The sequence below is a fragment of the Mastomys coucha genome, unplaced genomic scaffold (genome assembly GCF_008632895.1).
Source record: "Mastomys coucha isolate ucsf_1 unplaced genomic scaffold, UCSF_Mcou_1 pScaffold3, whole genome shotgun sequence".
NCBI lineage: Eukaryota > Metazoa > Chordata > Mammalia > Rodentia > Muridae > Mastomys > Mastomys coucha.
In genome coordinates this window covers 34,655,510-34,678,085 of record NW_022196909.1, presented here as the reverse complement: position 1 = coordinate 34,678,085, position 22,576 = coordinate 34,655,510, and the positions used below count along the sequence as shown (strand labels likewise).

At 43.6% G+C, this 22,576-nt stretch overlaps 1 protein-coding gene across 41 annotated transcripts in view; it reads right to left on the bottom strand.

Moving 5' to 3' along the window:
- Ank3 (ankyrin 3) overlaps positions 1–22,576 on the bottom strand; it is a 642,120-nt gene that overhangs the window by 244,718 nt on the left and 374,826 nt on the right. Inside the window, exon 1 of one of the 41 annotated variants that reach the window (XM_031347670.1) lies at positions 6,094–6,220. The exons of the other annotated variants lie outside the window; for them this stretch is intronic. Coding sequence (XP_031203530.1) covers positions 6,094–6,129 — 36 coding nt within the window. The 5' untranslated portion in view covers positions 6,130–6,220. Of the gene's footprint in view, positions 1–6,093; positions 6,221–22,576 lie in introns of those variants that run through there. 41 annotated transcript variants of the gene reach the window in all.

Here is a 22,576-nt window from a genome sequence, read left to right as displayed (position 1 = left end):
TAAATCACGGATGACTTTGTTTCTGAGTGCGGTCAAGCTTAATATTGTGAACGAAAATACTGACTTGCACCCCCCAAATAACACTCTTTGTGGTAAGATCAGCCAGGAAATGACAGTATACCGGACTTGGATTCCTAGATAGATAATTAAAGGCCTGGAGACCAAAGGCCAGGAGGAATTGAAGGGTGAGCCACATTGCACCAGAGGGAGGAGGGGACGTTAGCGGACGAGACGAAGGCTTCTTGAATTGATCATGCTAAACTGTGCATACCAGCTGGTGCAGCTGGGGATGCTGGTAAACTAAACCATCCCCCTTCTATGAGTCTGCTGAGAGGAGACTCAGTATGCCACAGTTCTTCCCAATTGAATTTTAATAATTCCACAGGTTGAACATGATCATTCAATACACATACCCAATGTCGGATGATCAAATCAGGACGTCTATCAAACTTTTCATTTCCATGTCGGTCCATGGTTAATAAGAGGGTTTTAAAAGTCTATGCTAAAGACACCACGAGCATAGTGTGGTTCTGCTGTGTTCCGGTGCAGGGGGAGGGAATTGAACTCAGGACCCCTCCCAGCTTAGGAGAGCAGTCGACTCCTGGGTTACATCCAGAGTCCTCAATAAGTTCTCACTCTATGATAACATACTGAGCAGGAACTTGGAATAAAAATGGATTCCAAGAAGCGGTTAGTGAAATCAGACAAGAGTCTGACAGAAACATGGAATGATTTGGGTATCTTAATTCATCCATCCTTTCTTTGGTTAAAATTTGAAGAGGAAACATAACCAGTTTTACATTGAATACAATAAAAAATTAATGTATGGGATGAGCAATCACTTTTTTAAGTCCAAGGAAAACATATAGTAAAGATAATTTGGCTTTTCGTTGTTGTTTTTTTTTTTTTTTTTTTTTTTTTTTTTTTTTTTTTTTTTTTTGTGATACAAAGTAAAACATTTAAGAGAAGAGTTTATCCTGGCTGTTGGTAAGGTTATTGAAAACTGTAGGTCTGAAAAGTTACAAGATGATAGGTGACTTTTGGGTTACTGTTGTTATAACAGATACGCTACAAACCATAGTGGGAGTGAAGACTAACATTCAGGAGCTGCATGTCCGCATGAAGACAAACGAGCTGGTTCAGAGCTACTCTATCATGTACAGCAAGTGCTTGGCTAATCCATCATTTGCTTGCTTAGCCAGTTCAGACTTTAGGCTCTGTACCCATGATGCCTCCGTTCAAACCTTGGCTCCTCAACTCACAAGGGACGTGATCATACTAGACTGGGTATTCAAACCACAACAGACCCTCACTGGAAAGTAAAAACAGCTGTAAGATTCAGCTCCCAGGACTGCTAACCTCAAAGAGCTGGTACAAATGAAGCAGCGCAAAAGGACTCCTTGATCGCCATGGTCACCCGCGGTCACCTTAAAGCTGTCTCTTACAGCTTGCATGCTAAGTTGTTTGGTTGAGACCATTAAAATAAGTAGATATCAACTGTCCACCCAGGGACTGAAGCCATAAACCTGACCTAATTTGCATAATGCCTCTTAGCAACTGAGCTGAGCATAAAACCAGCCAATGCTGACTAGGCAACGTATCTCCAGCCACATCCCTTGAGGTTGTTTGTCTCAGAGGGGACCCTGTCCATTCTCAACTATCATTCGTGATACCCAGGAAAAATAAAACTGGAAAAAAGTTAAATGAATTTATTTTCAAATAGCAAAAGCAACTTTATGACATGGAACTATCAGATGCACATTATGGGAAAAGCAACAATCATATATATTTTTTTTTTCTGAAATAAAGAAGGCAAAAAGACTGCTCTTATTTTAAGGGTATGCAAATATCTTAAGGTCTGGCAAGAGAAGGCAGGTGAATGCTTATATTCTGTATGTGTTGCTGTGGCAGAAGTCTGAGAGGGATACCGACTTCATGTTGTTAATTCAAGTAGGAGGCGAGAGCCTTCCTCTTGAAGGGTCTTGGGGTCATCCACGGGTTCTGCAAACACACTTTGAAAGTGGTGGGTCTACAACCCTGTTTCTCTATGCCTGGCATTGTGATATCAGGTAGAACACCTCATAAGAGAGCAACGGGTACGGCAAAGTGGGGGAGACCGAAGCTTAAACAGAGTCACCATCATAGCACAGTGCCGAGTGCTACCTTCTTAGTTCTTGCTCAAGCTGGATTTGTCTGTCTCCTTGACAGTCCTGCTCACAGATTCCCAAAACATAAACTCTACACACGTCCCGGGGAAAGAACAGTGCCTTCAGAATGCCCCCTCCAAAGTTCCTGGAAAGAAGATGGGAAGAGCTACAACCCCTGCCCCCTTTATGGGAGCTGCCTCCTCGGGGAACCGCATGGATGTTCTTCATGATAGATACCATACCATTGCTGAGGAAATACAACTGTGGTCACTAATCCCCCGCAGTTGGAAACTTCCAGACTGGAACTAACAGGCTGGCTTTGGTGACTGAGGTGGCCCCTTATCTGGTAGATTTTCCTCTTTAAATCATTTACAAATATTTAGATGCCTAGACTCTTGTAAGAGAGCACGCACTCTTCAAAGATGAGGCCTCGAGTGAAAATCGCAAGCATAGCCTGAGAACGTAACAGGAGTCTGCTGTGGAGATGGAGAGACAGCCAAGAGAGAGTCCGCGTTTAACAAAGATTTATCTTAACAATCTATCCGAGCGGTCTCAAAACACGACAGGTTGATAGAACTGTGTGAGTCGATAAGATGCAAGAATAACGAGTTCAAGGTGCAAAACATTCTAGAATTCTGAACTGAGTTTGCAAGCACATCCCGATTTGGCAAAGTGGCACTTGTCAAAAGTTCCATATCCCTTGACTAAAGGAGAAACTTGAAACAAGCAAGCAAGCAAACAAACAAACAAACAAAAACCCACCACAGTACCAACACCCCAAAATTATTTTCTCAAAATGAATGCTACCACACGTGTAAAGAGACGCCTGAAGGGACTTAGTCGCTACAAATGTGTATGTTTCATTGGTCGCTGTAGGTATTTGCTTGATAAACACTGGAATTGGTGTTACGTAATCTCCTGACATCTGTTTATCCACACTCTAATTGGGTGGCACAGTTTAATGTGGATTTCCAGCTCTTGCTGGTACGAAGAAAACATAAACACAAATATTTTGCATTTGGATAAAAAGTTTGCAAGTGAATCTTTTGCCTTATGCCCAAATATTTAAAAAAAAAAAAAAAAAAGCATAGAGAAGGTTAAAAACCAAGTCGTTTTCATTTCTCTTTTGGTTTATAAATATTAGTTTAAATTCATTTTTATTAAGCAAATTAAGCATTATGAAGCAAATCTATAGCACTATCATCAAAATAAACTTATTTGATAATAAATAAATGTCGGACTTACTATGCCAATAAATGCTTTAATTAAATAAATCTCAAAGCAACAAACTCTAGTCTCAGCAGCAAAAGACAAGTTTTAGGCACCATCCTTGAAAGGGAACAAGGAAGGTCCTTGAAGCTCTTATATGACTACAAATATCATCCTATACTAGTCTCTTTTCCTGAAGTAAAAATCATTAACAAGAAAATGAGAGATCCCGTCACCGGCTGAATACGCAATTATTATTCTATGGGTGATCGAAAAACCAGACGCAAAACAGAAGAGATCGGCGTTGAAAGACAGGAGACCAAACAATCCTAAAAACTTCCAGCTGATACCGTAGGGTACTTCCCTAAGGTTTTAAGAGAATCCCAAAAAGGAGTTTTACCAGCAGCTGCTTCGTGGTTTTCTCTTGGGATTCCCTTTATTGCAGTGCATTTATTCTCAAGCGTTATTCCAGGGCTCAAGTTTAAGACTTAACTTTCCAGCCAGTTGTTGACGACGTCAAAGCTAATCCTTCCACACGGACTTGATTAAAAGCAAACCCGGAGAGGCTGTTTCTAATGTTAGTGAAGGTGCACCCACCTTCGCCTGTGCTGCTAATCAAGTCTCAATAAACGGGTTATGAAATCACTCTCAGCGCCTCCCCAACGTAAACCCCGTACTGTGGTAGGGACGCCTCCCCACCACCACCACCACAGTGGGGGCCACACACTGAACAGAACCAGAGGCGAGCCCGGCAGCGAACCCTTAACCAAGAAGTCTACTTCTACTATACCCTCTTAGCAAGGACCTTCTCCATAGAAGAGCTCAGGCAGACCAAGTGGGTCACACTTCCATCCGCATCAGGCAGGAAGCCGGGAGAGGAAGGATTCTATCTCATTTTCCAGCGGAGCTGGGTCCAGCATCCTCTGTGCCCTGTTGTGACAGGACTTCTCTGTGATCTGTGTCGGGTCAGTACCCTTCCAGAGACACCGCTCAGGGCATGGGAACCTCAAATCCAGCCTGTCATTTTATTACACGTTTTCTAAAAAACAGCTTGCCTACCAAAACAGAAAATTCTGCGCAGATGGGCTGGGGTCGGGCGCTTTCACGGCTGAGCTGATATATTCTGACGTGAAACAGAGTGGCTATGCTCACTTTGACCTGGCGTTCCTCTTAGGTCTCAGCTATTTTAAATTTCAAGCCCATTAGTTCGCAAAAGAGCAGTGTTTTTCAGGCTCGCTCTATAACACTTGTTATATCTGTGCTCAGCTCTAACAATTCCGAGCATTTAGTATTTCTCAAAGCCAGGGCTGAGCAACTTCCGACTCTGTATGTAAGGCTTTTGCTCTGTGAGCCGCGCAGCAGAACACACACCTGAATTTAACAATATAGCTCATATTTTTTGATGAGTAAGTAGATTACTTTTAGGGTGACGCGTTTTTTTTTCTTTTTTCTTTTTTTTTAAAAGAATGCTTCTTAGCATGTCCCTGTCTCTAGCTGGCTACAGCGTGCACAGCTATATATTATGAATTTCAAAGCTTCCTTTGAAAAGGCCTTTGTCTGAGGCACACGGAATGTTGGCGGGGGCCCTCAGAGGTTAAAATTCCATCCATCAGCTGTAATGTGGCTACACTTCCCAAAGGTCACTGAGGGTTAACACTGCAGCGAAGAGAACTCAGTCTTGAAGCGTACCAAGATGACACCTGAATTCACTTAAAACCGTGGCAGAATTCTCTAGATCGCCTTTTTTTTTTTTTTTTGAGACTGTGAAATGACAGTCCCTTTCTCAATACCACTAGCATGCCTGACTTCCTGAATCAGTAGCCATGTTCTTGCTTTTTTTTTTTTTTGTAATGCCTTTGTTCTAGTCGTTATAACTGGCATGTTCACTCTGTGCCCAGGATCTGATGTACTCATAGTAAAAACACAGCCCCCCTCTGTGAGAAGCACAAATGTTCTTGAGCAAACTATTCTGACTGAAGGGCAGAGGTACACACAGGACAACACGCAATCACGCACAACCCTTTGCGGCATGGGCATCTTAGCCCATCTCCTACACGTCTCCTAGAAGCAAGACACCTCAAAAGGTTTAGTCGCTTAAACCAAACACCTACCCCCCTCTGCCTTTTCAGAGTAGCGTCCTGTAAGGAGAAAAATGGCTTATTTAAGTCCACTCTTGAAAGTCAGTCAACGATGTCACTTATGTATATCTATCTGGGTGTTTGGCAACCAGACTAGAGATAACATGTTTCCAGCCTTCAATGATAACCTTGCCATGCATTTCTTTGAGTTCCCAAACTAAACTTCTATCCTCCCCCAGCTTCGAAGTTTCACAGTCCCCCTTACTGTCATACCACAAAAGCTGCGTTCACATGCCTTTAGATTTCTTTTGAGAGATATGTAGCTCAAGGACTCTTCTCACGTGTTGCTTTCACCAGCTCTCCCTTGTCCCCAGCCACACACCATCTTCTTCCATCTTATCAAGCATCATACTCGGAAGCTAGGTCACTCCAGGACACACTCCACATTCCAGCACAGGCAAAGCATACCTCAAATCCAGATCCCAGCAACGTAGAACGGACGTCTTACATGTCCCGAGCTCACGCCTTTAAGTAACAGACCCATCTCTCTCCTCCCCAGTAACATACAAACATATAGTTAAGGATACAATCATTTAGGGCAAAGCAACAGTTGCATACGGGGGAAACCCCCACTAATTTAGAAGCAGTTAAATGCTTACTTCTTCTGGGAAACCCTCTGGCTCTTCCACTGCCATTCTCTGAGGCCAAATACGAAACCTGATAACTCAATTAGTTAACGCTTGGGGCAGAACATCCTGTCTAAAAATATCCATCTTGGAAAAAAAAAAAACAAACAAAACAAAAAACATAAAGACGTCTCCCTGACCTCCTAGTAAGGAAACCCGGAGCTGGCCAGAGAAGCGGCTATTTAAATGGAGGGGTGGGGTCAGATGAGAGCAGGGAGCCTTGTAAGCAGTGTAGTATCTCCCAGAATCCACTTGAGGACTTACCATATCTGTGGCCTGCAGCCAGGCCCAGAGTACTTAGTCCTGATATGTGGAATTCTGAAAATAGCAAGCTAATCAGCTGGGTCCTAGGCCCTGGCTGCCTGGAGTCGCCCAGGGAGCTAGCTTCTGTTGCCTGCTTCTCTACGGCCATCTCTGTACCCTGCTCGGATGTCCCTTCCAGAGACAATGTCACCATGTTCTGTGGCTCTGGTATCCCATTAGCCTGCATATTACTATGGGACCTTCTGAACTTTTATTTTCTTTCCCTATATTAGCTGTCCTGAATTCGTGTACACAGGCGACAAATACTGACTCAATGCTCTGGTCACTTGGGGGGTGGGGGTGGGGAACTTAGTAAATGACTCTATTCAGAGTATTAGGTTTGGGGACACAACACGCCAGCGGAGACATTTTACTATTTGTGCACTTTGGTACAAGGGGGGTCAAAAGTCTATTGTTATCAGAGAGGCATTCCTGTTTTATCTAGTTCTAACGTGTTCCCCTCCAGCCCCCTTTGAGAAAAAGAAGTTAAAATGTCTGATGGGCACTGAATCTGGGAATGCCCAGGGTAGGTCTACTTGTGGGAAACATGTTTACAAAGAGCCTATTAAGTGCTGGCTAGACACTATTCTAAACTATAAGGTGGTTTGGTTATAGAATATCAGAAAGCAAAAGGGGCTGGAGAGATGGCTCAGTGGTTAAGAGCACTGACTGCTCTTCCGAAGGTTCTGAGTTCAAATCCCAGGAACCACATGGTAGCTCACAACCATCCGTATGAGATCTGACACCCTCTTCTGGAGTGTCTGAAGACAGATACAGTATACTTAATATAATAAAAATAAATAAATCTTTGGGGCTGGAGAGATGGCTCAGTGGTTAAGAGCACTGACTGCTCTTCTGAAGGTCCTGAGTTCAAACCCCAGCAACCACATGGTGGCTCACAACCATCTGCAATGAGATATGATGAGATATTCTGGTACATCTGAAGACAGCTACAGTGTACTTATATATAATAAAAAAATAAATCTTAAAAAAAAAAGCAAAAGAAAATAAAATCTGCCTTGATGAAGCTAGAGTATTAGTTGAGGCAGCATAATAATCATATTCACACAATAAATCAGTGATGGGGTTCAGTGGAAGATGCACTATTGAGGGAGGGGTCCACAAGTGTGTGTTTAGGGGGAGGGTTAACAGTTATGAAGATCAATAGTGTCAAGTCATAGTACAGCTAATAATCTTATCAATATCCCTTAACATTAATTTTAATTCCTAAGGAACAACTTAGATAAATTGGGATTTCATATTGAAAATATGATGCGAACCATATGAAACCAGCATTTCCCCCCTTTGTTTTTTGGAGATAGGGTCTCTCTGTATTGCCCAGTCTGGCCTACTGTCCTCCTGCCTCAGCTTCCCAGGGAGTTGACATCCCAGGCAAATTCCACTATGCCCAGCGTGTTTCCCATTCCTATAAGTTCAACGCAGGGCCTATATTGTAGTAACTTCATGCAGTCCAACATTACAGAACTGCAGCTATTAATTACCAAGACTCATCAAGCATGCAACGTACTATATTGATTTCTTCTGAACCACTAAAAACCGTTTCACTGATTCACTAATGTGAGACAGAGGGGCACACATGCTGAGGTGCACAGGTAAGTACAGGTCAGTATGGTGCGCGTGTGGAGGTCGGGGGGCAACCTGAACCTCTCCTCCTACCACCAGGGTCCCAGGGATCAAAACTAGCTCATCAGTCTTAGCGTAAGGGCCTTTACCCCCTGACCTACATTCATCCTTTCTTAATTTCTTTCTTTCCTTCTTTCTTTCTTTCTTTCTTTCTTTCTTTCTTTCTTTCTTTCTCTCCTTTTTTAAAAAGATTTATTTATTGTTATATGTAAGTACACTGTAGCTGTCTTCAGACACACCAGAAGAGGGCATCAAATCTCCCTATAGATGGTTGTGAGCCACCATGTGGTTGCTGGGATTTGAACTCAGGACCTTCGGAAGAGCAGTCAGTGCTCTTAACCGCTGAGCCATGTCTCCAGCCCCCTCTCTTAATTTCTTTACATGCACTGCTCTAGCTTCCAAAGAAATTCCAGGAATCACTTTCCCCCCCATATTTGCAGGTAAAACCAGAGATGAGAGAAGTTAAATAGTTTTCAAAGGTCAATAGGTTGGAGTTAGGACTTGAGTCGACACGATTCTAAAAGTTCGGCATTAACACACACACTCATTAGCCACCCCCTAATCTCCCTCTCTCTTTGGTGGCTGGGGGAGTATCGCGAGGCTTGAATGACATAGGCAAAGCGAAAGCCATAGCAGCGCCATAGCAGCACTTGACCTAAAACGTTGTTACAAAGCCACAATCCTCATCCAAACAGTATGACACCTGCCCAAAAGTAGACTTGCAGAGGAACAGTAGAACAGAGGGCCCAAAACCAAACTTCTAATCTGCAGGCTACTGATTTGACAGAAGAGGGAAGTGTCTCCAGTGAATGGTATTGACAGAACCGAACATCCACATGAGGCTGGCTGAAAAGGAGCCGAAGTCTATAGATGGATAGAAGACAACTGGGGACAAGCACATTGATATATGTGTATATATCTATATATCTATATCTATCACTCTCTCTATACACACACATAATACAAATATATATACACACATATGTATATGTATATGTATATATATGTATATACATATATATGTATATATGTATATACATATATATGTATACATATGTATATATACACACATGTGTATATATGTATACACACATACACACACATGTGTATATACATATACACATACACACACGCATACCAAAAAGCATTGCTGGGCCAACCCAAGGTTCAGGACACAAACACAAAGATGAATAGATATATGGGACCTCCCGAAACTAAACAGCTCCTGCACAGGAGCAAAAGCAATCAGTGTAACAGTACGCTGGCAGTCAATAAGGCACAAGAGTCAAAATGGTTTGAAGTCCTACAGCTGTTAAGGAGCAAACATTCAAAGTGGGTAAGACACTCATTTAGTTGAATGCCGAGGAAAACCAAACGATCCACGTAAAAAAAGGCAAAGGATCCATAGGCATTTCTCAAAAGAAGATATGCAAATGGCCACCAGTTGCACCTAATTGAAATGGCATCACTAACCATTCGGGGCTGAAGGGGACTCAGAGAGAGATGCTCAAGCGTGCAAAACTACAGCTATACAAAATGAGTTCTGAGGACCCGATATCCAGAGAGCACAGACACACACACACACACATACACACACACACACACACACACACACACAGAGAGAGAGAGAGAGAGAGAGAGAGAGAGAGAGAGAGAGAGAGAGAGAGCACTTACTGTATAACTGATTTGTGCCAAGAGGGCTATTGTGGCTATGTTAGTTAGTCAGGCTGAGAGGATCGCTCTCTCCCAATGCATATGCAGGGTAAAGCATTAAATATCTACACTGTAAATACATACAAATTCAGTTGGCTGATTATACCTGATTACAGATGAGAATATTTTAATTAGTTGCCAACATGTGAAAACTGGGAGACATCATCATCAGCTCCGGAGTTCCAGTTCTGGATTGCTGTACATTGACTCTTTCCCTGTGCGTTTTCCTGTCTCATTCATTCATTAATAAAACCTCTACACTAACGTGAGCATAGCACATGCTAGAAAGTGTATTATAACAGTGGGAATACATCATCCTCTCTTCTCCGTGTATGCTTAAGAACTGGTGCCCAGTAATGAGAAGCCAGCATTCTCTATGGGATACAGGAAGCCAGCATCCTCTATGGGATGCAGGAAGCCAGCATCCTCTATGGGATGCAGGAAGCCAGCATCCTCTATGGGATGCAGGAAGCCAGCATCCTCTATGGGATGCAGGAAGCCAGCATCCTCTATGGGATGCAGGAAGCCAGCATCCTCTATGGGATGCAGGAAGCCAGCATCCTCTATGGGATGCAGGACACCAGCCTACCTGTAGCTGGGAAGAAGCTGGTAGGGAAGTGGCTAGAGTGTCCTCTGTGGATGCTCAGGGAAGTTGAGTCTGTCCCCAAACTCCTTTCTGTCCCCAGGATGGGCACCTTCAACTGAGGGTGAACTATGTTTTTCATCAAATCCCAGAACACACCCAGAAGCCCTGGATTCTCGGGATGCAGCTGACTTTATTCGAATTACGTTCTTGCTACATGGTTCTGCTTTCTTCACAGCGGTCCTTCACCTTTGTTCTAACTACCTGCTTTATCTAAATGTGGAGAAGAATCCTTGATGGTGCCGGGAATCCAGGCCTTTCAGATATATCCTGTGGATCATACAGTCTTTAGAGCCTACAGTGGAAGTCTCAGAGTGAGAGACAGGACACCCAAGCTCTATTCACAGACAGTTTCGCGGGGAGCTCCCTCTAGAGGCCAGTGAAGTGCTCTGCAGCACCATCGAACCTCTTGGCAGGACACTGTGCTGCACTTCTCTGAACTCGACTACCAATGTCTTCATCTTCCGACTCTACTGGAGGAAGAGAGACAGGTTTTCATCTTTTAAACACTCTACATAGTTGCCCTCCCCGCTAACCTTCCACCATCTCCTCTCCAGGATAAATAACTCCAACTGATTCAACCTTTCTCTGGAGCTCTGCAGAGAGCAGCAGTCTGTAATTATACTAAATAAGAGGAATAATAATTCCTATAATTGTGTCTTTCAACCCACCCCCTGGCCAGGACGTTTTGTTTCCCAAACTCTGGTGGCTCATCTCGCAGCTCTTGCAGCTGGAGAGTAGGCGCTTGGGCAGAGGTCAACGCCCTTGCGTGGTCGAGATTCAGTTGAACATAGGCGTTCTAGAGGAGACACCGAGCATCCCACCATGGGGTATAATGGTGATACGAGAACAAGTATTTCCCACCTGAGAAGAAAATCCAAGACACAAAGTATTTAACGAAGAAGAGAAACACCAATTCATCTTCCCCAAACGCCACCTCTGATCTTGCCATCAAACCCCGTCATTTTTAAGGGTAAAGAAACAGAAGCCCAGAACGTTTTCCCATGATCATGAACCAGCACTACTCCTGGGCCCAGAATACAAAACGAGACTCCTTTAGTGAGCACGGAGAAACAAAGTGTGAAGAAAGTGAATTTTCAAAATGAGATCCCTGTGTGATAGTCAACGTTTACCTAGGCTGTTCAACGAGGGGACAGAATACTCATGAGGAAGGGTGGCACCATGGGAACCGTTTGGTGTCCTGAGTCACTCTAGCTTGGAAAGGGCAGGGACATCATCTGATTAAGCGGAGGATGAGGTGTAGGTGGTGTGGGGGGTGGTGCTGGGGATGCGGCAAACTGTCTCTGCTTTAAAACACCTGCTGGTCCTGAGCATGATCTTCCACCGTGTGCACTGACAGGTTTTGAGCATGCGTGCGCTACCCTGGAATTCACACTATTAAGCTCTAAGAGAGAGCAGCCTACGTTCTACACTCCATACGTGTTTAAGGAAGAGAGAGGATGGTGGCAGAGAAGATCAGAGGAAAACTCATCTACCAAATGGTTCCCTGTGTGTTCTTCAATGCCAGACACTACTTTAAGGGAAGGGAGGAGAGCTCTTCTCTTTGTTGCTCCTGGATTCACAAATCCTTGAAGACCCAGCCAACAAATATCTGCTCATGTTTCTATTCTGTCTGTCCCAAGAACGAGCCCCTCTATACTGACATTTAGCGATAGAGGTTATCATTTCTCAAGATGTCTGCTATCCCAGCTCAAGGGTCAGTTACCTGTGTCCTGGAGAATAAACTCAATCATCTACAAGTTTTATTCTGTCCTTCAGGGTCTCGCATGGTCTAGGTGATCTTCAAACTTACTACCTAGCTCAGACAACCTTGAACTTCTGATTCTCCTGTCTCAACTCTGCAGGTTCTGGGATTGTAGGCATGCACTACCATGCCAACGTTGGATTTTACATTTTTTTAATTAGTTGAGAGTGAAAAGACCCCACAAAGGAACAGTGCTGTGGCGCCTGGACATTTATATTCTTTAAATGCCAAAGGTCATGGGGTGAACTGGATTAAAGACAGCTTTGGTCCTATATCTTGGAATTGTCTGTGGCTGCTTTCACAAAACATAGCACTAGGAGCTTAGGCAACATCACATGACCAACAGGAAGCAGATCCTGAGTTTTTATGTATCTCCATTCAGAAAGTCTTATCTAGAGGTGGTCTTTGGGAGGCACATTTTTAAATGAAATGAGAGGCTGTGGATTCCTGATAATTCCAATATTGACCAAAAAAAAAAAAAAATTGGCAGAAACCCTACATCCTCTCAGCAGGGTCTGGCTATCTATGTACCTTATAGAACCAAATAAATAAATAAATAAATAAAAATAAAGTGAGATTTTAAAAGTCACCATCTTCCCATGGAACCGGGTAAAATATTAATCCATTCTCTACCCTCTCCAAGTATTGGGCCAAACCAGATTCTGCACCAGGGCCTGGTTTCCACAGAATTTTCTTTATTCATTGTCCGGTCAAAACATGACATGTTTTCCCTAAAGTTGGAAATAAAATTCCAGCAGCACTGGCCTCACTGATGTGGCAACTGGAAACTCCTACAGAAGAGCATGCTCTTTTCTGTGTTTTCTTCCTCATTTCAGACAGAGGCTGTGGCTCGGACATTACTCACAGGAACCCATGGAAAAAATTCGGCTCACTGAACTCCAAGTGGGCAGCTGATTGTCATCCACAAGGGAGCTTTTTTTAAAAACAGCACACAAAGCCAGACTGGCTGTCCCCAGATTGTCCCACAAGTTTCCTTCCAGTGTCTTCTAAGTCTCCTTTATCCACAGAAATGACGGACAAGGTCAAGACTGAAAGCAAACCCCAGAGACAGTGTGACAGGAGACTCCAGACCTCTGGGGGTTAGAAATGCCATCTGTGGGGATGGCACAGTCAGACTGAGGCGGGGGCAGGAGGCTGTTCTGTTTAGTTCATTGTATCCCCAGACTTCCTTGTCTAAAACCTGTTGGTACCCTGTCTGGTCATGAGCACATGCCAGCTACCTTGGGGTCATTTCCCCTAATCTTTTAAGAAGTTACTTCTTCCAGACTCAAAGGTAGAGCATCTTTCAGGAAGCTTGGATTACTGCTGACAGGGTGGATCTGAATGACTGCACATGTGTCTTGGGGACCTCCTCCTATGAGAGTTGTTCCTCTTATTAGGGTCAGCAGTTCCTCTCCTCAGCTTCAACAATCCTGCCCTCATGCTCTGCTACTGGATTCTCTCTCTCTCTCTCTCTCTCTCTCTCTCTCTCTCCCTCTCGCTCTCCCTCTCTCTCTCTCTCTCTCTCTCTCGAAGATTTTTATTTTTTTACTTATATGTCTCTCTGTGTGTGGCTATGCTCATATATATAGGAGAGGAGTTGGATGCCCTGGAGCTAGGGTTACAGATGCTTGTGTGAGCTGCCCTACACAGATGCTGAGAACGCAATTATGGTCCTTCCGAAGAGCAGCCAATGCTCTCACAACCACTAGAGCCATCTCTCCAGCCTCTACCACCTTCTTCCAAAACCGTGTGTTCCAGGAGAATTCAAATGGGTAGATTCAACACACCATGTTTTCCTGACTGTCATAAACCATCTATATGCGAATGAGCTGACAGATAAAGACAACACAAAAGAACAAATGGCCGGAAGATAACACCTGCAGGCCTTCACATGTGTGCCTTGTCCAGCAGTCGCTGCCACATTTTCACAGCTAACAGAAGTATCAAAAGTATATCCCACTACGAATGGAGGTGCATGGTTAGAAGAGCCAGGCCGTTTCTAAACTGCCAGGGCCATATCCAGATGGAATGTCAACCAGTTTCTCCCTCATTTCACAGACATAATTCACAATTATTATAAAATGCCCGCTTCCCTTCTTCCCAGAGGGCCTCCAGTGAAGGATAAGATTCCCAACTAGCTGTCATTGGCTATGTCTGCTGTCCGGCCTAATCAGGGCTTGAGGATGCGGTAATGTGGTAAAGCTCTGTGAGCTTTGATTAGGCCCAGCATAAAGATGACAAGCTGAGCTCACAATTGTGCTTCTTACATCGACACGTGACTCCAGGAGCACATCTTGAAAAAAATACATCACCATACATCTCAGAAGAGAATTTAGGAAGGTTGCAAAGACTTGGGTCCCATAGCCCCGCCCACACTCTGGATGCTAACACTCTGCCCGGTAGCCCCGCCCACACTCTGGATGCTAACACTCAGCCTGATGTTTACAGGGAAGGAAAATTCACAGAGCCACTTAAATACCAACAGCTCTTAAAGTTTTCTCTGCACTTCCAGAATCAGAAAGAAAGAAGCCAGAGGGGAAGGGAGGGGGAGGGGAATGAAAGCAGAAGAGAACGGAAGGAAAGATACCCGCAACTTTATTTTTAAAACAGGTAAAATTCATTGTCAAACTCTGTAAGTGTAGACGATTCATAGAAAAAATCCAAACTTCTGCCTTTTTGGTAATAATAATAATAATAATAATAATAATAATAATAATAAACCAGATGCTTCAAGTAAAACAAGCCCCTGGTTTCTATGCAGCAGCCCCTCTCCTCTACTTAGTTATCCAACCCAGCTGTAGGAGATAGTGACGTCACAGCCTTCCCATTCACCATCACAAAGAACTCTGGTCAGGTGGGTCCTCCATAGCACGTCAGATGGGGTTGGGGGAGGGCTAAGGTCAAGTTGGTAAGGTCGCTCAGGTAACTGTGTCCCACGCACCTTGGTACCTCTTTCACTCCTCAGGATACATTAGAGATGTCTGTTACAGTGAGCAGAGGAGGACTGAGTATATCTTTTTGGGCAACGGCCCTTGCTTCCGGGATGCCTGCGGCAACATCACCGAAGTTTTATCGGGGTCAAAACATCACTTGAAGACATACCCTCAAGAGACTGGAGGTTCTGAGTCACAGTTACAGGAAGCCAGTGACTTCTGAGCCACACATGAGTCACAGGAAAAGAGTAAGCATGGCCAGTGAAGTTGGGTCCTGAAAGCATTAACAGGGATGAGACGCTGATGTGCCTCCTGTTAGTCGGAAGGATAACTGTTTGTGTGGAGTAAGGAGCAAGTGCTGACTTGGCTCCATCACTTTGTCTTCATCGCCCCGAGCAGAGCGCGAACCGGAAGATAGTCCGCTCCACCCAACGGAGCTTATCTCTGCCCACTCTCGGCTCCATTCGTTTCCTCCTAAACGGAGCCCCATCGCTACAGTCCCTACAGTCCCACCTCAGCCTTTAGTTTCTTTTTCGACCTTGATTCTTCTTCCCCCCAAACCAGCACTTGCAGAAATTGTTCCGTCTTCCAGTTTAGAACCAGTCCCCTGATGTGTTTGCTATTTACTGGAGGATTTCACAAGGAGTTCCCTGAGAGGTTCTACTAGCACCTGACCAATACAGATGCAGATATTCACAGCCAACCATCGGACTGAGCCTAGGGACCCCAATGGAAGAGCCGGGGGAAGGACTGAAGGAGCCGAAGGGGATTGCAACCCTTTAAGGAAGGACAACATCAGCTAACTGGACCTCCCAGAGCTCCCAGGGGACTAAACCACCAACCAAAGAGTATATACACGGAGGGAGCCATGGCTCCAGATACATATGTAGCAGAGGATGGCCTTATCTGACATCAATGGAAGGAGAGGCCCTTGGTCCTGTGGAAGTTTGATGCCCCAGCATAGAGAGATGCTAGAGCAGTGAGGTCAAGTGGGGGAGCACCCTTATAGAGGCAAAGGAGAGGAGGGATGGGATGGGAATTTGTGGAGGGGTAACGGGGAAGTAGGATATAATTTGAAATGTAAACGAATAAGATGATTAATAAAAAAAAAAAGAGAAGTCTCAGATGAGACCAAAAAATAAATGGTATAACAGGTGACATTGGACAAAATTTATAAACTATCTTTGTTTGATCAGAGCATCTCAGATGTTAATCAGTCTCCCTCTACATCTGTGTGGGGGAGGGGTAAGAGAGAGAGAGAGGGAGAGAGAGAGAGAGGAACAAGAGAGGGAGAGTGGGGAGGAGGGAGAGGGATGGGGAGAGGGATAGAGAGAGAGACTGAAGTTTCTAGCAGGATTTACTCTTATTTCATCGCCTGACTCTGTTTCCCCTTTTGCAGAGCCTCTATCTGGGTACACATCTCAGTTACCTTCGTGCCTGCCTGCTCTAGAATGAGTTCCTCTAAAGTTAGGTTTCTGTTACTTAGAGGAGTGTGTCTTGCATCTAGAACCGTGTTCAATATACTGAACCAAGTTTAAAAGACCCAGATTTTAAATGACATACCTTCCATCAACTGGTACCTACTTACTGTGTCTAATATAAACAAAATCTTATAATAATAGTGACATTAACTGGATACTGATAATATATTCTAGTCACTAGAATAAGCACGCTACATCTTTTTGTATAATTAGTTTTCATAATATTACAAGAATTTACTGTTACTTATTTTACAAGCAAACTGCCCAAGGTCATATTACTACACCATTGTGCTATCCTAAGACAACTTACCAAACAGTAACCCTGACATTGACCAAATTTTCCCTCAACGTTACATTTTTTTCAATTATATTATGTAAATAGAGCTAGGTCTAGTCCAGTCATGACATGCAGAGAGGGCTCACTCCTGAGACAATGCATCCAAGAGCAAACCATCAGTCCCTGGAAAATCAAAACACATATTCCCATGGACCCATCACGTGGCTACAAAACCGCAGGAGATCCTCTGGATGGAAAACCCAAGTCCTTCTCTACAGGGGCCCAGAGCATTTTATGTAGAAGGGTAGACCTGCTAACTGGAGGATCAGGAGGTGACTGAGGTGGCCACGGTCCACTTATAAAGGTGACAAGGACAAGAAGGTAGATCCCCCTCCAGGAGAAGTGTAATAATACCCCTCTCCATTAAGAAAGAAAAGTGTTGCTAACTTATTAGAAAACCGCCAATGCTCTAGGAAGAGCAGGCCTAAGGGAATACAACCTAAGCAGGCCTAAGGGACCCCAGAGGCTGGGGTCGACAACAACGTGACTTGAAATCTAAAGGTCTTGGGCCAGACTTTCCCAGCCACAGTTACAGATGCGGGACAGTGACAGAATTCACCTGTAGGGAATTCTGAATTAGCGAAAAGCTTTTCAGTTAACAACCATTTTCTGCCCTCCCCTTATTTCCTTGCATGGCTTATCACTGTATAGTATGCTAGGGGTTTGGGAAGAGATTTCAGAATCCCTCAGGACAGGGATGGGGGTAAGGTACAAGGTGAGTGCACAAAAAAATTAATAGCAGCAGGGATGTATGTATGTATGTATGTATGTATTGTCTATCTTTTTCTTATCATCTATCTTTCTTTCCCATCTATCTATCTATCTATCTATCTATCTATCTATCTATCTATCTATCTATCTATTGATCATCTATCTTTCTCTTTCCTATCTGTCCATCCATTCATCTATCATCTATGTATGTATGAATGTATCTACGTACCATCTATCATCTATCTACTATCTTTCTCTTCCCTATCATCCATCCATCTATCATCTATCTTTCTCTTTCCTATCTATCCATCCATTCATCTATGTATGTATGAATGTATCTATCATCTATCACTATCTACCTATCTATCTATCATCTATGTATGTATGTATGTATGTATGTATATATATATGTATCTACCTATCATCTATCTACTTTCTCTTTCCTATCATCCATCCATCTATCTATCATCTATCTTTCTCTTTCCTATCTATCCATCCATTCATCTATGTATGTATGAATGTATCTACCATCTATCATCTATCTATCTATCATCTATGTATGTATGTATCTACCTATCATCTATCTAGCAATCAAAGGAACTGATAGTGGATATGGAAGATAATGACACACTGATAAAATAACCGTGCTTCTTTTTCTCCAAAATAAGGAATAGTCAGCAGATTATATGGTTATACCTACCTATTATCTATTATCTATTTATCATCATTGCTATTATTACTATTTTTCTATAAGGAATAGTCAGCAGATTATATGGTTATAACTAACTATCTATTATCTATTTATCTATCATCATTGCTATTATTACTATTTTTCTTTGAAAAGAGGCCTTACCAGGTAGCCCTATATAGACCCTTGAACTGTTGAACTGGTAGTAATTCTCCTGCCTTTGCCTAAGTGTAGGCATTATCGCACCCACTCCATAGTATTTTGTCTGATAAACAGAACAGACTCACAACTTATTATATTTGTTTTTTTCTTTTTTCTTTTTCTTTTCTTTTTTATGTTTTTTTGTTTTGTTTTTTGTTTTTGTTTTCTGAGACAGGCTGTTACTGTTTATCCCAGGTTGACTTCAAGCTTATAATTCCTCCTGCCTCAGCTTCTCAAATGCTTATCACCTCTAGGGGCCGCCAGCTTTGACATTGCTTTTATACTAATTCATGCTTAATGTTTTTATTTAAATTTTCCTTGAAAGTGTTTTCATGCTCTCTGTGTTTTAAAATCTGTTTTTTTTTTTTATTGGTGGTATGAAAATGAACATAGAGGCAGACCGCTAAGTGTAACTCCAGGAGTGTTAACCTAAAGAAAGGCCAGGGAACTGGTCTTGTCAGAGCGACCACGTTTGTCATGATTCCAAGCACATATCAAAAAAGTAAAATGAAATTCTCTGATAGCTATAATATGGCTAAAATCACGGTTACAGATGAAATATTTATTTATTTTTTTAAAAAAATCAAAAGTCCAATAACTCAAATGTAAATGATCCAGAAAATAGTCTATTCCTTCCTCCAGTCACAGTGAAGAAACATCTGGAAATGTTAATTTGGAGATTCAGTTGCTTTGGTTTAATTATTTCCCACAGGGTTTGGGAAGGCTTAAAAACAAAACAAAACAACATATCCCTGCCCTCTCTCCATCACCTCCTGAAGTTTAAGCTACACATAGATGTTTTCCAGGGTGTTGGGGGAGCAGGCCCCTTTTTCTTACCGAGGGTAAGAATTTGATTCTGTGATAGTGTTAGATGGCAACTCGCCAGACGCTAGAACCAGGTGGGACGGCCTGTGAGGGATTATCTAGCCTCTGCGAATGTCTGTGACATCATCCTAACTACACCAACTGAGTACTGTGGGCAGGAGGTCCTGGATGTTACAGAACCGAGAAGGAAAGCTAAGCTGCGTGGATCAGTATCCGTGTCCTCATTCACGTTGTGATGCAGTGTTGCTTTACGCTCAGGTCTTGAAGGACTGTACGCTTGAATTGTGAGCCACAACAAATCCTTTCTCCCTTAAGTTATGCTGCAGCAATTACTCAAGCAAAAACCAAAAAAACCAAAATCAATCCACACTATTGCCAGCTACTCTCCAGTCTAGGCAGACTCTCTGCCTCCATTGTCTAATCCCACTGGATCTGCTCAACTTCCGGAGGTGGATACCGTATAGACATGGGGGCGGGGAGACTGCCATGGCGGGAAAGCAGCCCACGATAGCGTAGACGGATTCTATTCTTTTCATAATTACTGCAACAAAGTTACTCTTGTCAGGAGGAAAAGAAACAAAGTGGTAGGGTGCGATTCCACCAGTGGCCCCTGTGAGAGACAGATAACGCCATACACTCTGGGGTGTGTGGAATCTCCTTCAGGGCTCTGTGTGTGCAAGGACAGCTAATTCCAAAGGGACCGGTCAAGGAAAAGCTGGGGAAATAGAGGGTCCTTTAGCAAACCAAATGCCATGGCGACCACACAGACCATGGGAGGACATAAGTTCAATGCCTTAGAAAAGAGATGGGGCCCAACTACTTGGTTTTCTCTTCCTGGTTGGTGCTTTTAATTTCAGGCAAGTGACGTAACTTCCCCTTCTTAGTTACCTCATCTTTAGGAGGAGGAGGAGAATCATTTCATTTTAGAGAATCTTACAAGGAATCGACTAAGGCAAATGAACACGTGTTCGTAGCCAGTGAAGTCACCACATGTGAGGTAGGCATCCCACAAATACCATTGCTATATGAAAGAAAATATGGACCTGAAAAGATAGCTCGGTGGATAAGGGCACTTGCTGTGTGTACAGGCGACCTAGGTTCAGCTCCCAGCACCTGTGTTGGATGCCTCACACCTTATACCAATATGAAGGGATTTGACACCCTCCTCTGGCTTCTGTAGGAACTCATGTACACCTGACGCACACAGACTGATAAGTAGGTACACACAAAAAATTTTCAGGTTTATATTTTATGTGTGAGAGTGTTTGTCTGCATGTGCATGTGTGCACCAATGCGTGCCTAATGCTCATGGAGGACAGAAGAGGGCACTGCATCTCATAGAACTGGAGTTACAGACAGTCATGAGCCACCATGTGTGTGCTGGGAATTGAACCTGGGTCCTAACCAAGACCACCAAGTGCTCTTAACTACTGAAGCTGTTTCTCTGGCTCCCTCTGTTTGTGTCACATAGATCGATGTCATAGTTGGGATTCGTCTGCCTATTTTGGGCTGTTTACTCTATGAATGAGAATTCCCCAGTGATAAGGTCCCAACCCATCTTCGTCCACGTGTTAACCTTTGCCGAATACTTCACAAGTGTCATTGACGGTGGAAACTCAACACGCTAGCCTGCCTTTCTTCAGTCAATACTCTGCCGGGGCACCCAGAACCTTCTACCACAGGGCATGAACAAAGGAAATCTCAATACTGCTTTCTCCAGGAAGTACCTTTGGGTCTTCAGCACCACTTGCTGAAGACATCAGTCATCAACCTGTGATGCTGTCGGAACATGATGGAGGTCAGACCTAAGGGAAGGAATTGATGGTGTGGCTTTGAAGGAACTGTTCGAGTCCCAAATCCCTCCTTTCTTTCGCTTCTTGGCCACTGAGAGATGATCAGACCCCCTTCCCCATGCTCTGCGAGCATGGACGGAAACTTCTGATGTTGAACAAACCTTGGCGTTCCTTAATTTCTTTCATGGTCTGCCTCAGGTATGTTGTCATAGCAACGGAAAGCCAACTCACATAAAAAATGAGATTTATAAATCCACCTGACAAACCCTATGAGATACATCATCAGCCCCACAGCAAACTCAAAACCCCAAACAACACACAAATGCTTCTACAGTGCGCTGTTTACAGGAATATTTGTTGCCATTTCACACTTTTTTTTTTCTTTCCCTGGAGACAGGGTTTCTCTGTGTAGCCCTGGCTGTCCTGGAACTCACCCTGCAGACCAGGCTGACCTCAAACTCAGAAATCTGCCTGCCTCTGCCTCCCAAGTGCTAGGATTAAAGGCGTGTGCCACCACTGCCCGGCACCATTTCACATTTTAAATGCTAATTTTATTTTGTTATGTATTGAGGACCCAGTTTTTAAGAGCATCCATTGAAACACCAATCAGTTCACATTGTATTTTTCTTAGATTAGATACTCTGCAGTATTCATAGATGTTAGACAGCTTAAAATAAATTCTCTGCCTAGGTCTGACCCTCCAGCTCAACACCTAGGAATGGGGCTGACTTGGTTGCCTGAGCTAGAAGCAACAGAGCTTGGCATACTTTGGGCAAAACAACACACAAGCTGAGTCAGAGAAAAAAAAAAAACACTCTAAAATATATGCCAGTAAGGTGACTACACAGCTAGGTTTACACACAGCTAGGTCTACATGTGTTTCTGAACCCAGGACAAGACAAGAAATTTAGATGATCGCCTTTATGCACAGCAGCCTAGACAGACAGAAGCAGGATTTACAACTCTAAAAAAAAAAAAAAAGAGCTGTCACTCCAGAACACAGAGAAGATCTTGTCTTCCCCATGGTATCCTCTCTTCAAAACTGTTCTTTCAATGCTAATACAGGATTTAAATATGCAGTTTCAAAGATTACCATATCCTGGGACAGGTTGTCTGAGAAGACCCCTGTGGCTTACCCCCAGGGTCTGTGGCATTTAAGCTCAGTTTGATTCTGGGTAGGAAGAAAGGTGAGTCACTGTATCATGAAGACTAGTCCACTGAAGCAGCCAGGCCCCAGGACCCTGTGTGTGAGGTGATCGATCAGGACTCCTCCCTGTGTTCGCAGGGGACGAAGGCTGAGGAAGCTGGTGTTTTTAATGCAAGTGATCGACAGTGGCTGTAGACTGTCACTAGACGCTGTGGTCCATTCCTTCCTTTCACAAACAGGGCACAGATTCCTACAATGGGCAGCCATCT